Source organism: Trypanosoma cruzi, genomic scaffold (assembly GCF_000209065.1).
Source record: "Trypanosoma cruzi strain CL Brener 1047053516783 genomic scaffold, whole genome shotgun sequence".
In the NCBI taxonomy this organism is placed as follows: Eukaryota; Euglenozoa; class Kinetoplastea; order Trypanosomatida; family Trypanosomatidae; genus Trypanosoma; species Trypanosoma cruzi.
This window is the reverse complement of record NW_001849509.1, coordinates 113,340-128,745: the sequence shown is the minus strand read 5'-3', so window position 1 is coordinate 128,745 and position 15,406 is coordinate 113,340. Positions and strand designations below refer to the sequence as shown.

The window sequence follows — 15,406 nt, the reverse complement described above, 5'->3', positions numbered from 1 at the left end:
GTGCACAGTGGACAGAGAGCGTAAAGACATCACGTGCACTTTGCGTTACTTGTAGAAGGAGCAGCAGAATTTTTTTTTTTTTTTTTTCTGTTGCGTTGTATCTTGTTTTTTTTTTTTTGGTGTTCCCTTTGAATGAAGAAGAAAGCACACACGCAGGGACACACCTCAGAAAAACAAGGAAAAAAAAATTTTTTTAGGCCAAAAACCGGAAGAAGAAGAAACGAGAAGGAATAAAAAAAAAAAAGAAAATGAAAAAGAAAGCAAAAACTGGGAGAGTACTGCATGGCCGATTTTACACCTCGCAGTACATGCCGGAACGCGACTGGATGCACCCATGTGTCCTTGAATATATGTGTACACGCACGCATCTCTCTTCTGTTTTTATTTATTAATTTTTTTGTTTTGTTTTGTTTTCTTGCCTTCTCTGCTGTTTGGCGTTATTGTAGTCTCTAAATAACACACACGTAAGGAGGTCCGGTGGGTTCCGCCAAACTATCAAACTTTCCGCTGCCGTTTCAAGATGTTGATGGAATGGCTTCGAGGGAAGTCTGAGGAAGTGTCCGCCGCGCCGGAAAAAGCAGTAAGGAGGAAGTTACTAGACGTGGACCCTGAGACCCCACTCGAGCCCTCACCTGCAGAGGCTGCCTCGCAACGCGAGGAGAAATTTCGAAGGAAGTTGGCCGCTAGCGCCAAGGAAGGCCCAACATCTCCGGCCAAATTGGTCAGCTATGAATCTATGTTTCGTGGTGCGCAGCGACTCTTGATGGAGGGCAATTTTGGAGAAATAAACGAAGGACTTACGCTGAATGTGGCTCGTAACGCACAAAACGTGATGATTTCCTCTAAGTGTGTCCTTCTTTCCCCTCAAATGTCACACTGGGAAGTGTCTTTTCAAATGAATGGTTTTTCCGATATTGTAGCGGCTTCATACAACACATTGAGTCGCTGGAGTCTAATGTACCAGCGTGTGAGCAGTACAGGGGCATTACTCCTTGCCCAATGTATGGCTCAGCGGCAACAAGGTATGACTCAGGGTACAGTGGTTGGTATGCTTCAGTACCCGTGGGTGCAGGGCGGCTGCACAGCGGTGCAGTACGTTAAGAATCAATCTTTTACACTGAGTCACGCTCAACGGATTATACGGGGGTTGCATGTGGGATCCAGTTTATCGTGGGATCCCATGACAAAAGGGACGTCTCTTTCTCACGGGTTCACTGCCGTAAACTCATTGAAGAAGGGATCTTTGTCTGGGGACTGGACTCCAAGTAAAGGCGAATGGAAGCTGGCAATCACAAAAAAAGACTGGGCTCACGACGCCGAGTTTGCGATGCAGCTTGACCACACCCAGAAGGATCAAGATATGACGAGCCAGCTGAGCTTTGGCTTGAAGAAGCAGTTTATCGGTGGGAGTTCGATGAGTGCTGTGCTTAGCGGGTTTTCCGTAGTAAAAGCAGCCGTGGGGTTGCCCTTTGGTGGTGAGCGCATTGGGTTGAATCAAATGCACTGCCGGTACAATGTCCATTACAACATCCGCTCCGGTGCGTTAAAGCATGGACTTGTCTTCACCGCGTAGCCCCGACATTTCTTTGCACCCCGCTATCAGACAGTAGCCGCAAATTTGTGAGTCACAGGAGAGAGAACAGTGCCCATGCGCTGGAGATTGGGTGGGACGAGGTGCCGTCCGCAGAACACTGCCCCCCCCCTGCATTCACATATGGAGGAGGAGCTTCTGTAACGCTAACAACAACAAAAAAAAAGAGGAGAAAAAAAAGTAACAACAAAAAAAAATTTTTTATTGGGAGGGAAATTCTCCTTTTAAAAAAGGTAATTAGGGGAGGGGGCAAAAACCAAAAACCAAAAAACAAAACAAAACATCATCAGGAGTGTCCCTGAGGGAGAATAATGGAGGGGATATTTTTATGTATTTATTTCTTCATACAAGCGCCCTGCTGTGAGGGTGGTGGGATTGTGAAGAAATGAGGAGGTGTGCCGGACTAAACAAGTTCCTTTCATTGGACGGGGTGCGGTGTTTTTTTTTTTTTTTAATAATTATAAATAGACGTCTGAATTACCGATAAGAAATTCGAATGGCTTTTTCCTTCTTACAACTTTTGTATTTGACTGTGGGAAAGGCGGAGAGAAGAAACAACTATGAGGATGGGGTGAGATGAAGGACCTTTTTTATTTTTCTCCCTTTTTGGGGGTTGTTTGTCTTTTTATTTTTTTGGTTGCTTCTCTTTTTCTCTTTCTTTCTCTTTCTTTCTGTCTCCTTAGTTATTTCCCTAACAGTACTTCCTATAGGGGTTTTCTGTTTATTTGTTTCTCATTGCAGCAATTCACACACACGGAGCAATGAACCGCAGGCATAGCGGTGGTGGGGACACCCACTACAAAATGTGCAAGAAGATTGCTCAGCTGACAAAAGTCATTTACCAACTGAATACGCAGAATGAAGACTACGATGCGAGGAATGCTGAGATGCGCCGGAGACACGAGGAGGAGCTGCGTACAGTCTGCAGCGAAGCAGAACTTCGTGTGGAGGGGTTGCGGAAGGCTTTTCGTGAGGAAGAGGAAAAACGCAATGGTGCGGTTGAGGCAATGAAGCGTGGGTACATGGTGGAGCTTCAGGAGGCAAAGGATGCATACGCACGGAAATCTGCCTCCATGGTGGATGAACTTTCTGCCAGCAAGAAAAGATTTGAGGAGGTGATCGCAGAGGTGAGGGGAAAGGCACTGGAGGAGGCAGCCAAGAAATCCGCGGCAAAAGAAGCGGAAACGGCGGCGTTGTGCGCGGCAAAGGACGAGGAAACAGCGAGGCTAAGAGCATCAAAGGAGCAGGAGATTTCAAACTTGGTACGGGAATATAACGAGCGGTACAAGGCGATGTTGGCTGAGCAAATGGATGCTAGAGACACATTGGAAGAAAAGCTGCAGCTGCTGCAGTCGCAGCTTGATGCTGCCGCCGCGGCCCATGCAGAGGAATTGCAAAAATGGGAGCAAAAATTGCATGATTCCAATAATGTTGCCACAAGTACGTCTGCGGAGTTGTCGCGGTGGAAGGAGGACTGTCGGTGTCGCGAAGCGGAGGTAAGCAGGCTTCAGCAGGAGTGTGACACGTTACATCGTCGTCTTGATGCCGAGAGTAATTCATTGGGTGTGTCGCGTGACGTTGAGGCGACACTGCGGCAGGACGCGGAACTGTTGAGGACGCATCTAAAGGAAGTGCAAGAGGAGCGTGACAAACTGGAGCGAGCACTGAGCGAGAAAACGACGGGGCTCACCAAGGCTTCTGCCGACATAACAGACTTAGAAAACCAAAAGAGTCTGCTGGAAACTCAACAAAGCCATCTTTTGCATGACCTCAATGATGCAGAGAAGGAAAACCAGCAGTTGTTGAGTCGGGTCGAAGCACTCGACCGTCGCGTGCTGGAGCTGGAGGAGGCGAAGAAGGCGGCGGAGCAAGAAATTGAGCGAAGAAATCGGGCGGAACGATTACTGGAGGAACGCTGTGACGAGTTAGGACAAAATGCCTCCGAACTTGTTAAGAAACATCAGGAAGAAATTAACGCGCTTCAAGCAAAACATGAAAATGCTCTTTTCGACATCCATTTGGCGTCGCAGAAGTCGAATGACGTGTTCGTGACCCAACTTCGGCGTGAAAAGGAGGAGCTGATTAGTCACCACACACAGGAGTTGCGACGGCAGCAGGAGCAGCACGATCAGCAAATAGAAAACCTGACACGTGAGCATGAAAAGGTTCTTTTGGATCTTCGTGGTCAGTTGTCAAGTGCTGATAGTGTCGGGGGAGACCTACGCGTCACCGTCGCGCAGCTGCGGGAAACCGTTGTCAAACTCGAAGAGGAGTTAAATGCCGCAAAGAATGAAATTCGGGTGGTTGTCAAACAGAAAAATGAATTGGCAGCGAAATGTGAGGCAATGAGGGGTGACCATGCGCGGCGAATAGCGGAGATGGAGGCACGTATGAACGCCAGTATGAATGCCGAGCGGGAAGTGCAAATTGGAAAGAGAGATGCGCTTGAGGCGGAGATTGCTTCCCTTCGCAATAAGCTCCAGGCCGATGCGGAATCGAGCGAACGGAACTGGGAAAGCAAAATTAGGGCACAAGCAGAAGAGTACGAGAGCCGTTTGCGACAACTTCGTGAAGAGCATAATAACAGGCTGCGTCATCTTACGGAGTTGAACAATTCAGCCAACGCACAACTAGAGGCGAGACACCAAGAGCAGATTCGCAACCTCATGGAGGCGGCTAAGCTACAAAAGGAGGCAGAACGTAAAGAATCGCATAGCGAGAGAAAAGAGTTTGCTAAGCAGTTGCAGCGAAGTGAGGGGGAACTGCAGCGGGCGAAGGATCAACTGGACGCTATGCGGCAAAGCGCAAAGGAGCATGCAACTCGATTCTATGATGAGATACAGTCACAGAGGCAGTACATTGCAAAGTTTACCGCCGATTATGAACTCCTACAAGAGGAGCTCCAAAAGTCCAATGATGAGCTTCATGGCTTGCGTGAGGAGTATGCCCAGCTTGAGAAGGAGATGCGTCTGTGGAAGGGCCGTGAGTGTGACGCTCGTCAGGCGTTGGAGCGGCTGGAAGAGGCGTCATCCCGATCGATGAAGGAGGTGGAAGCGCTGCACCGAGATTATGTCTCGAGTATGGAGGAGAAGTTTTTGCAGAAGACGCAGGCCGCTTTGGCTGAGCTCCGTGCCAGTTTGACAGCAGAACGTAATGCAGTGCAACTGCGAGCCGATGGAGTGATCGCGGCCGCGCGGCAGAAGTGCGCCGACCTCCAGGAGGAGGTGAAGAGTCTAAACCTCAAGCTAGACGCATCTGTGCACGATATTCGGAAACGCACGGAGGAGCTCGAACGGGAGAAAAGTAGCAAGGAGGCGGCGCATCGTGAGTTTACCGCCACGTTGGAGGCGATGCGGCGCGATTTTGAAGATGAAAAGGAGAGCCGGCGCCGCGACACGGAGAATCAGCTGAAAGAAATATCAACTAACCACAAGACGATCATTGATGATCTCATGGGGCAACACGATGAGGAGCGAACGACACAAAACGATGTCATACGGAAGTTGCAGGCGGCACTCGATGAACTGCGGTATCGTTATGAGTACCGCGAGTCAAGAGAAGAAGATGTCGCGATGATTAACCGTCTTATGAGGGAAATAAAGCAGAAGGATCAGGCGCTGGAAAAAGCGATACACGATATAAAGATGTATAAACTGGAGCTTATCAATCGCGAGGAGAATTATAACAAGGTCTTTGGACGACGGCCGCTTGTCGAGCCCGGCTCTCCAGCTGACAAGGCACCGCGGCTGCAGCAGGGGATGCGAGAAAACCGAGATCGACCAGAAAGGCGAGCAACGCAGCAGTAACAAATCTCTGTTTAAAAATTGATTCAAGCACCTACGCGTCATATTTATCAAGACATTTGGACCTTTTTTTTTTTTTTCTTTCTACTTTTTTTTTGTTTATTGTTGTTGTATTTATAATTACTTTGGTTCTTGCCTGTTTGCATGTGTGATTTGGCTGCTCTTGGCTTCAGGACCTCTCACGCCTTTCTAGTGGGAGTTTGGGTTTTAATTCCTTTTTATTGTTTTCCTCGATTTTTGCACTTACGCGTGTAAAAGTAAGGCAATAGGCTAAATTAAACATTATTAGGAAAACCACCCGCAACAAGAGCGAGGAGAGTGACGGAAAGAGTGAATCATGTCTACAGTAGAGGAACTGAGGCAATCAGGGAATGCCGCGTTCTCGGCTGGGCGATATCAGGAGGCATTGGCGTTTTACGAACAAGCCCTTGCATTGGATGCGGAGAATGTTGATCTCCTTAACAATGCCGCGGCAGCCAGTCACTCACTGAAAAAATATGACGACGCCATCGCCTACGCGAGACGGTCTTTGAGCGTCCGTGACAACTTTAAGGCGCACACACGAGTAGGTGCGGCACTATGGGCTCTGAACCGACTGCCCGAGGCCGCCATGGAGTATGAGCGGGCGGCAGTATTGTCGCCTGGTAATCCAAGTCTCGAAGAGAGCCGGCAGACACTGCTAAGGCTGCTGCAACAGTCTTTTGGCAGCGGTGGGGTTGTACCTCCGCTCTGCTCAACCGGGAAACTGGGAGTGTGCCTCGATGTTGTCGTTGTGACACTTGCACTGCTGACGATGTTCTTTTTATTTTTTATGCCCGCGCTAGCCAAGAAGACGTGGAATTTTTTGATGACTGCAGCCGTCGTGCAGCAAGCCATGATAGCGCGCAAGCAAGGCCTCCTTAAGGCCTCTAAAGAAGTTCTTTTGAAATGGAGTGATCACCGTTGCACACTAGAGTTATTGCTCTGCGGCATTGCATTAATCGGTGCCGTGGAGCCCCAGATGCTGTTGGTGAGTGCACTGGGTATATACAGTGCGGTAAGTCTTGCTTCGAATCTACCGACGTTATCGAACATTTCACCATTCCTGCATCGTCTCTGTGCACCGTATTTGCAGAGGGTTTTAGCCAATCAATCCATGGTTGCAAACTATGCTGCAACCCTGGAGGCTATCATGCTGTTCACCGTCATGTTTTCGGGTGGGGCTATTTTCACTCTTGTCTACATTCAGTACGTGAAGAATCTGTATCTCATTGACAACAACACAAGGGTTGCCTTCACAGGTATTCGAATGAATCTTTCACGTCTTACCCGTCATCCGTACATGCCTCTTTTTGTAGACACCTATATGCAGAAGTTTTGTGAACTCATTTACACGATCGCCCAACGGGGCATTTGAGGGAAGAAAAAAAAAAAAAAAGGAAAAATTTTGTTTTTAGTAAAAATTTTTTTTTTACTCTTATATTTATATATTTTTAAAATTAAATGCATCTAATGAAATTGAGAAATGTGAATGGCGTGTGTAAGCATTTTCATTTTACCCCTCGCTTCACCTTTTTTTTTTTTTTCTCCCATACATATTATATGTATGTGGGGCAAAAAGGTTGAGTTTACGTGCATTATTTGTGCTTTTTAAAATCTGGACATTTGAATATTTTGTTGTTGTTGTTGTTGTTGTTGTTTCCTCTATTTGTGTTTCTTTGGCGTGCTGCGCAGTTTGAGAGCACATTGCATACAGCACGCAAACAGAGCCGTGGCCAAAACATACGGCGAAAAAGAGAAGATGCAGCACGCAGGCACACGTTCAAACAAGAGTGACACCGCAAAGGATGCCGCACACTGCTCGGATACGACGTCATTTCAGGAAGATGCGGCCCACGTGATCATGGAGGTTGATCGCCTTACAGAGCAAGGCGTTGCCACCGCAGACATTGCGAAATTGCGGCAGGCAGGCATTTTTACAGTTGCGGGGATCCACATGCAGTGCCGAAAAGACTTGGCGCTTATCAAAGGCCTTTCGGACGCCAAAGTGGAAAAAATCATTGAGGCGGCACGAAAGCTCTTCGACTGTGGGTTTACGAATGGGGTCACGTACCTGCAGCAGCGTGGCAAGGTGACACGCATGACAACTGGAAGTACTGCTCTCGATCAATTATTAGGGGGAGGTATTGAGAGTATGTCAATTACAGAGGCCTTTGGTGAATTTCGCACGGGAAAAACACAGATTGCACACACGCTCTGCGTGACCTGTCAATTGCCCACTTCCATGGGCGGGGGCAATGGGAAGGTGATATATGTGGACACAGAATCCACTTTCCGTCCCGAACGCATTAAGCCTATTGCAGCTCGATTTGGTCTTGATGCGGACGCAGTACTTAATAACATTCTTGTGGCACGGGCGTACACACATGAGCATCAGATGCATTTGCTCTCCATGGTGGCCGCAAAGATGGCAGAGGATCAGTTTGGCTTACTTGTGGTGGACAGCATTACTGCTCTGTTTCGGGTTGACTTTTCAGGTCGAGGTGAGCTGGCGGAACGACAGCAGAAGCTCGCAAAAATGATGAGTCATTTGATAAAACTAGCTGAAGAGTTCAATGTGGCGGTGTACATTACAAATCAGGTTGTGGCAGACCCTGGTGGTGCATCGATGTTTGTTGCCGATCCGAAAAAGCCAGTCGGTGGGCACATTCTTGCACACGCCTCCACGACACGATTGTCGCTCCGCAAGGGCCGAGGCGATCAGCGTGTTTGCAAGATCTATGACAGTCCGTCCCTGCCGGAGGTGGAGTGTGTCTTCAGTATCTCCGAACAGGGCATCGTTGATGCACGTGAGTAGTTTGGAGTCAGCACCAAGATTATTATTATTATTATTATTTATTTATTTTTTTCTTTCAGAATACCCTTACCTTTTATTTCTTTTTTTTTTTTTTTTTCTATTGCCACTTCAAAGTGCAAAACTTGTTTTTTGAACAGATTTTTTTGTTTTCAAATATGAATACGCACGCAGCCATCATTTTCTTTATGTGTATTTGGGTATTTTTTTAAATTATTATTACTTATTATTTATTGGGATAGGGAGAAATGAATAAAAAGGAAGGGTAGGTGGGTGAATCTTCCTTTTTATTTGTTATTGTTGTCTGTATGTTTGTTTTTTATTTTTTTATGAAGGGAATTTATTTCCTGCTGGTTATTATGTGCCTTTGGCCTTCGGATTGGCTGGGTTGGGTTGCCATTGTTTATATTGCGTACATCTGCATATATTATTATTACTATTATTATTGTTATTATTATTATTATTTTTTTTTTTTTGTGTGTGTGTTTGCAACCAAGTGAGTGTGGGCGACTGTTCTCGTCTTGGAGTAGCGGCTTCCACCAGCAGCAACGAGGCAGTGGGATATATAAGGAGACATCTCTACTCCCCGGGGCGATGCCGCTTTCTATTCCAAAGGCGATTGAGACCGTGAGGCGTTACGTTGCCGACCAGCGCGATGACGCAACTGGCTCCGTAGGGAATACTACATGCTTGCACTCATCAGCCGTTGAGGTGTGCGAAGACCCGCAGCGACGGATACTTCCGGCATTTCGGGAAACGTGGAGGGGCGGGCCGAATATCATCGCATCAAACGACGGCTCGTACTTTGTCGCCGCGGATTGTCTCTGGCACGACCGCAACCGTATTTTGGCGGAGGAAATAAAAGATTATGCCAGTCTAAAAGACGCCCCATGGGCTGGGGGAAAGTTGGCGTCTACGCTTTCAAGTTGTGCTCGGTGCAAAATTGACGCCACGTCCGCCATTTTCTCCAATTGGCCGAGGGAACGAGTCACTGAAAACCTGGTGAAACAATCCGTTCTGGACAGGGCAAAACTATACCGTAGTTGCCGGATGAATTATGTTCATGGGGCATTGGGTCTGCAGGAGAGCCCATACGGTCACGCTGGCGAGGTTTACGGCGACATCCACCAGAAACTGTCTCGGGCTCGCGCTCGGGCAATTTGCCCCGTCAAACGACAGGCAAAACACACGGAAGACAGTCTCTTTGGTAGCATCCCGCTGCGCCAGACTTTGTGTGTTCGCCGCAAGGGCGGGGCTGAACCAAAGGACCATTTATTTGGTTCCCTGCACGTGGAAGAAAAAAAATATTTATAATGTAAACAAAATTTTCCTGCATTTTTGCTTTTTTTTTTCTATTCTCCGTTAATGTGATTGAGTGCCATCGAGACAGAGGAGGGAAGTCGAAAAGGAAAAGCACCCCTGTGAGGTTTTGTATTTTGTCATACTCCCATCATCATTGTTATCTTTTTTTTTTTTTTTTGTTGTTGTTGGTTTTATTTTATTTTTGTTTCTTTTTGTTTTTATCTCCCCGCTCATTGCATGCTTTCTTACACGCTTTAATAATGAGGAGAGGGTGGAATTTTCTCCCCGTGTATAAAAGACTGTCAATGCAGTAGCACCGGCAGTCAATGCGCCAAACAAGCGTCAAGTTGCTGCATTCCAAGCGGCTTGAGATAAAGCAACGGATGCTGCAGCGTAACGAGGCACGAAGAAGTCAGTTGCGGCATGCAGAGCTAGACAGTTGCCGTGCACAGTCGACTGAAGGTGGCGATCCAGAAAAGGACGCCTACGAATTTATTGGCAGAGAATTTCATTGCGATGTGGGCGATCCCGCCGTGTTGGACCTCCTTCTTAGTATTGAGGAGGAGATCAGGAACGAACAGTTGGTGTCGTTGTACGAAGAGAGTCAAAATGAAGACTGGGAAAAGTACTTCCAACACCTTGCTCGACCATGAGAATTGTGCTTTGCGTATACATTTTATTACTCTGATGGGGACAAAAAACACACATATGCGAAGGAAAGTAATCCAACACACTCACTCACAAATACACACACACACATACATCGAGACCGGGGATAAAAATAAAGACAATGGAAATTAAACGAAGGTAGTGGCGATGAGGGGCAAAATGGCTTTTGTTTCGCTACGGATTTCCTTTTTCTCTCTGTGTGCGTGCGCTTGGATTTTGCTTAATTGTTGAGATACGGGTTCTCTTGACATAGCCTCATTTGTCTCTTTTATTTTTCTTGAAGGTATTAAAAAGTTTATACTTTATTTTTTTACTTTTTATTTTTTCAATTTCTTGCTTCTTTTTATTGCTGTTGTTGTGTCGGGTGGGTGTGACCACCAGACACGGGGTGAGGAGTTCATTTTTTGCAACCCGTAGGTACTGACATTTGGACCGTCCTATACATACATCTATATAATATATATATATATATGACGGGTGAGGCCTTGGTGGGGGAGAAGCTTCTGCAGAAGCTTCGTCCCTTTTTTCTCGACTGCTGCAAGCCCCCACAATGCCTAACCCCGGCATCGTCGACGGAGTCTCTTACGACGCGCTCTCTTTGGACGCAAGAGATCGACTGCATGCAGCTCCTTGCCGTGTTTCCAGAACTGGGTGATCTTCTTTTTTGTCAAACAATGACGCTAATAGACGCCCTACGGCAAGTGTGTGCGGAGATGTGCAAAAGCGCTGGTCGGTCCCTCAATCCGGCTGACCTTTCACCGAGGCTAACGCATCTGCCCACGGTGGGCGCGCCGCCACCGTCCATGCCATCCTCCCGCGGGGTGCTTGTCAGTCTCTGTGGAACAATAGTGCGGATGAATGCCAAGCGAGTGGTGCCATTTGTTCATAAACTGAAATGTGCTAAGTGTGGAGAGACAGTTGAGATGGCGTCCAGTCCCTTTGATCGTGGCTCAAAGCCAAAAGGGCGTTGTGGACGTAAGGAGTGTGGGGGCGGGGAACTTAAACCAGTTGGCCAGGTTTGGATGGATTACGCGGAGTGTCGCCTGCAGCAGCGCTCCAGTCTCTCGGGTCGGCTTCCTCGCACACTCCTTGTAAACCTTGAAGATGAACTGACGATGAAGTGCACTGTGGGTCAGTTTGTCGAGGTAATTGGCATCTCATTTCCCAAATGGCGTGCCTTGTACCCCAACAGTCGGCCGATTATTGAACCCACTGTATGGGCCCTTAACATCAATTCGGTGGAATCCTACCGTGAGGGGGGTTCTGGCAGCATGGCCGCAGTACCACGGCGTAAAGCGGTTGGTTCGATGGAAGGATCGGCTTTCAGTCCCGAATCTTTTTTTTATTCCTTCTGCAAAGATAAACTTCGTAGGAGTACTGCATTGGTAACTTCTGTGTGCCCACATCTTTTTGGGTTGTTTGCCCCACGCATGGCTTTACTTCTTGCGGTAGTAGGAGGGACGTCCACAACTGGTAAGGCACGTATGCACATACGTTCTACAATTCATTGTCTTCTTGTGGGGGATCCTTCAACCGGGAAATCTCAGCTGCTACGATTTGCCGCCCTGATTGCGCCGCGGAGCACCTCCACCACCGGGACTGGGAGCACCTCTGCTGGCTTGACAGTGGCGGCGGCAAAGGAAAACGGCGAATGGGTTTTGGAGCCAGGTGCCTTGGTACTTAGTGACGGTGGCATTTGTGTTATTGACGAACTAAGAACCGTATCTTCGGCCGATAGGGCTTCTCTGCATGAGGCCATGGAACAACAAACAATTTCAGTGGCCAAGGCAGGGATGGTGACAAAACTTAGGACGTCTTGTTCGGTCATTTCAGCGTGTAATCCGCCTCCGACACGGCATGGAGGAACGGAAATTGGTGTCGGTGGTCCGTTGCTCAGTCGTTTTGATTTTATTTTCTTGCTCTGGGATAAGCCTTCGATGGAGGTGGACAGTCGTGTTGCCACTCACATTCTCACCTGCTCTCAGGCCGGAAAGCAACCATCATCTGTTCTTTCACAGGAGGATATCAGTCGTTATTTGCGGTGGGTACATTCTCACTATGCCCAGAACGATGGTCCTTTGCTTTCCGATCAGGCAGCTGAACTTATAAGGACGTACTACGATCTGCAAAATCGGCGAGGGGCGTCACCCCTTCTTGCTGATTGCGTGCCAGTCACCATACGTCTACTGGAGTCCCTTGTGCGAATCACGCAGGCACATGCAAAATTGCATCTGGAAAATGTGTGTACAGAAGAAGATGCGGCGTTAGCGATATTCCTTATGGAACAAAGCGCCCACAGCTTGAAGTGTCCGTTGGAATCCCTTGGCCCAGATGTGTACACGAACTCCAAGTCACTGGAAGAGTGTTTTCTCGATCCAACTCCGGAGGGTGTACAGAGGCAACGTGCTGTGCTTCGGGCAATCGTGGATGTTTTTTCAAATTGCGGCAACGCCCATCACTCCTCCGATGACACAGCGACTGCAACATGGTTGGATAAAATGAAGTTCCCTTCAGAGGAGACGTCTTTACCTTCGCAGCGGTGTGGCAAGCGTGGAAGGGAAGTATCATTACCAAGCGATGCTGTTTTGCGTAGCGCACGGCGATTAGAAGCAGAGATATCTTCCCCGTTTTCGAGTGTGCAAACAGTGGTTCAGTACACGCCCAGTTCAATGTCGCAAACACCCATTAAGAAGAGTTGCAGACGTCGTGAAGTGGATGAAATCATGAAAAGTCTTGTGTTTCGTTCGTGACGAACTCCGAGCACTTTTTTCCCAGCGTCCCATTTTGAAATGATGTGCAGAGCCGGAGAGTGATTTCTCTGCGTAAGTGTGTGTGTGTATGTGTGTGTGTTTGTTTCTTTGGATTTTATTTATTTGCTTTTTTCCTTATTACTTTTTTCTTTATTTTATTTTGGTTCATTTTTTTATGGAATAGCCGATTATCATCGCAAATGCCGAACAACGACAGCCACGACGCTCAGTTGCTGCGGCACTATGCACAATTTTTTCCAAATGTGCTCTTTACATCGGAAGAGGAGATGGAGAAGTACTGCCAGGATGCCAGGCCTGATGCAGTCAAGAAGGTTCTTGACCTTCCGGAGGGGGAAGAGGTACCTGAGGATGCCATGAATGATCCCCGTGCACATTTGTACATTTTGAAACATATTGTGGGACGTAACGCAACAACGGCGGCGTTTGTTGCTCTTCGAGGGTCTGATAAACAAAAGGTAGTAGCAAAGTTTATCATGTTGAATGACGAGAAGCAGGCGGCATACGCGCGGAGCGAAGTTCATTGCTTGGCTGCCTGTGATCACTTTGGAATTGTCAAGCACTACGATGACCTGAAATCTGAAGACAAACTGCTATTAATCATGGAATACGGAAGTGGTGGTGATCTCAATAAGCAAATCAAGCAGCGCCTTAAGGAGCGGCTGCCATTTAAGGAGCATGAAGCTGGTCTTTTATTCTACCAAATTGTACTGGCATTGGACGAGGTGCACAGCAGGAAAATGATGCATCGAGATTTGAAAAGTGCCAATATATTTTTGATGCCAACGGGTATTATCAAGCTGGGTGACTTTGGCTTTTCCAAGCAGTATACGGATTCTGTTTCTCTAGACGTTGGCTCATCTTTTTGTGGGACCCCGTACTATCTTGCACCGGAACTTTGGGAGAGAAAAAGGTACAGCAAGAAGGCTGACATGTGGTCACTTGGTGTTATTCTGTATGAGCTTTTGACGTTGCACCGTCCGTTCAAAGGTCCTTCCCAACGTGAAATTATGCAGCAAGTGCTGTATGGTAACTATGATCCTTTTCCGTGTGGCGTATCGGATGGAATGAAGGCGGTTATGGAGCCTTTGCTTTCAAAGGATCCTGCGTTACGCCCGACCACCACACAGTTATTACACACAGAACTTATGAAATATGTGGCCAATATATTTGAAGAGATTGTGAGAAACTCCGAGGTCATTGAGAAGCACGACAAGGAGCGCATCCTCAGGCAACTTGCAGAGTCACGGGCAAAAGCGCCCCCACCAAATTCCATTCAAGCTGGTGCTGTAAGTAACGACGTGGTGCGTGAGGGATATCTCCTTAAGTACAGTTCAGATATGAAGTGGAAAAAACGATACTTTTCCATTAAGAATGGGCAACTTCGTATTTCTCTCACGGACAACCCCGAAAAAGACGGTGTCTCCCCAAAGTCTGCCAGCCTGGAGACCGTTAATGATGTATTCCCGGTGCCAGAGGCCTACTGCCGCTCCAACCCGCATCAGCTGGTTATTTGGTTTACCAATGGTCAGAAGATCATTGCCATGGCAAAGTCCGCAGAGGAGCGTGATCAGTGGATCTCTGACTTCCAAAGAGCATGCGGTATGTAAATTTGCGAGGTAAAGCTCTGATGCTGTTTTTTTTTCTTTTTTTTTTTTTTTTTTTTTTTCTGTTGTCACCATCATTTCCGCCATTATTTTTATTGTTATTTTACCTTTTTTACTTTTTTTTTTTTTTTTCCAGGTTGTTTTCGGTTTTTTTTGCTTCTCTGCTGAATGACGGTGGGAGCGATGGGGGGGCAACCCTCTTGTCGCTGACGCCGCTCTTTGGTATTTTGTGATTACTACCGGAGGCCTCGTTGCGGTCACTGTAGCCCCCATTTTTCGTTCATTCATGCTGCCCTTCTCTGTGCTTTAGTTTTCGGTCGCGCTGCGCATATTTCTTGGGATGCACGCTCCTATCCGACTGCAGCGCATCTGCGTGGGGTGGGAAACACAAGTGGAGGGGGGAGGAACAGAAAGAGAGAAAGAAAAATGAAACAAGGAGCAAATGAACTGGCGGGGAAAGCGCTCTGCTTATATATATGCATATATACACATTCCTGTAGATATATACGAATACATATATTTATTTATTTATATGTATGTATGTAGTTATATGCGCTTTTTCTTTTTTTCTTTTTTTATGGATGTTTACACTAAAATTAATGCTTCTTGCCAAGTAAGAGTTGCTTCTCGCGCGTTTTTTTTTTCTTTTGGCTTCAGCAAATAGGATTGTTTTCCTCCTTTGTTGGCTTGTGAATTCCGGTGATGTGAAGAAGGAGAGGAATATAGGGATGACAACAGTTTTCTTTTTTTTTTTTTTTTTTCTTTTTTTTTCTTTTTTGGCGCGTTTGCGGGGCGGTGGGGTGGGAACTTCCAGATGTAAATACGCAGCGCAT

General features: G+C 47.2%; 7 protein-coding genes across 7 annotated transcripts, besides 26 other annotated features; all 7 read left to right on the top strand.

The window, feature by feature from the left end:
• Positions 1 to 5,081: part of a sequence feature (heterozygous, Esmeraldo-like haplotype) that runs on past the window's edge.
• Positions 70 to 118: a sequence feature (A-rich).
• Positions 210 to 267: a sequence feature (T-rich).
• Positions 374 to 417: a microsatellite.
• On the top strand, positions 521 to 1,573 carry Tc00.1047053506885.340 (hypothetical protein, conserved; the record flags this gene model as incomplete). The annotated part of the gene is made up of 1 exon (XM_816443.1): positions 521 to 1,573. One exon carries the CDS (start codon positions 521 to 523, stop codon positions 1,571 to 1,573), a length of 1,053 nt encoding a protein of 350 aa, XP_821536.1.
• Positions 1,740 to 1,788: a sequence feature (T-rich).
• Positions 2,030 to 2,058: a sequence feature (AT_rich).
• Positions 2,179 to 2,268: a sequence feature (GA-rich).
• Tc00.1047053506885.330 (hypothetical protein, conserved) lies at positions 2,353 to 5,397 on the top strand (the record flags this gene model as incomplete). The annotated part of the gene is made up of 1 exon (XM_816442.1): positions 2,353 to 5,397. One exon carries the CDS (start codon positions 2,353 to 2,355, stop codon positions 5,395 to 5,397), a length of 3,045 nt encoding a protein of 1,014 aa, XP_821535.1.
• Positions 5,082 to 6,243: a sequence feature (areas merged during assembly that could not be assigned to a particular haplotype. This can correspond to areas where the two haplotypes were merged or to regions with more than two copies in the genome that were merged during assembly.).
• Positions 5,461 to 5,495: a microsatellite.
• Positions 5,732 to 6,790, top strand: Tc00.1047053506885.320 (hypothetical protein, conserved; the record flags this gene model as incomplete). Its single annotated transcript, XM_816441.1, has 1 exon — positions 5,732 to 6,790. One exon carries the CDS (start codon positions 5,732 to 5,734, stop codon positions 6,788 to 6,790), a length of 1,059 nt encoding a protein of 352 aa, XP_821534.1.
• Positions 6,244 to 15,406: part of a sequence feature (heterozygous, Esmeraldo-like haplotype) that runs on past the window's edge.
• Positions 6,797 to 6,878: a sequence feature (AT_rich).
• Positions 7,048 to 7,073: a microsatellite.
• Tc00.1047053506885.310 (meiotic recombination protein DMC1, putative) lies at positions 7,175 to 8,230 on the top strand (the record flags this gene model as incomplete). Its single annotated transcript, XM_816440.1, has 1 exon — positions 7,175 to 8,230. The coding sequence occupies one exon, from the start codon at positions 7,175 to 7,177 to the stop codon at positions 8,228 to 8,230; it is 1,056 nt and encodes a 351-aa protein (XP_821533.1).
• Positions 8,249 to 8,269: a microsatellite.
• Positions 8,302 to 8,327: a microsatellite.
• Positions 8,429 to 8,462: a sequence feature (AT_rich).
• Positions 8,653 to 8,692: a microsatellite.
• Positions 9,692 to 9,749: a sequence feature (A-rich).
• Positions 9,856 to 10,182, top strand: Tc00.1047053506885.300 (hypothetical protein, conserved; the record flags this gene model as incomplete). The annotated part of the gene is made up of 1 exon (XM_816439.1): positions 9,856 to 10,182. The coding sequence occupies one exon, from the start codon at positions 9,856 to 9,858 to the stop codon at positions 10,180 to 10,182; it is 327 nt and encodes a 108-aa protein (XP_821532.1).
• Positions 10,258 to 10,292: a microsatellite.
• Positions 10,483 to 10,524: a sequence feature (AT_rich).
• Positions 10,637 to 10,670: a microsatellite.
• Tc00.1047053506885.290 (DNA replication factor, putative) lies at positions 10,669 to 12,948 on the top strand (the record flags this gene model as incomplete). The annotated part of the gene is made up of 1 exon (XM_816438.1): positions 10,669 to 12,948. One exon carries the CDS (start codon positions 10,669 to 10,671, stop codon positions 12,946 to 12,948), a length of 2,280 nt encoding a protein of 759 aa, XP_821531.1.
• Positions 13,025 to 13,052: a microsatellite.
• Positions 13,061 to 13,123: a sequence feature (A-rich).
• On the top strand, positions 13,149 to 14,576 carry Tc00.1047053506885.280 (NIMA-related kinase, putative; the record flags this gene model as incomplete). The annotated part of the gene is made up of 1 exon (XM_816437.1): positions 13,149 to 14,576. One exon carries the CDS (start codon positions 13,149 to 13,151, stop codon positions 14,574 to 14,576), a length of 1,428 nt encoding a protein of 475 aa, XP_821530.1.
• Positions 14,603 to 14,635: a microsatellite.
• Positions 14,660 to 14,728: a sequence feature (A-rich).
• Positions 15,043 to 15,118: a microsatellite.
• Positions 15,312 to 15,351: a microsatellite.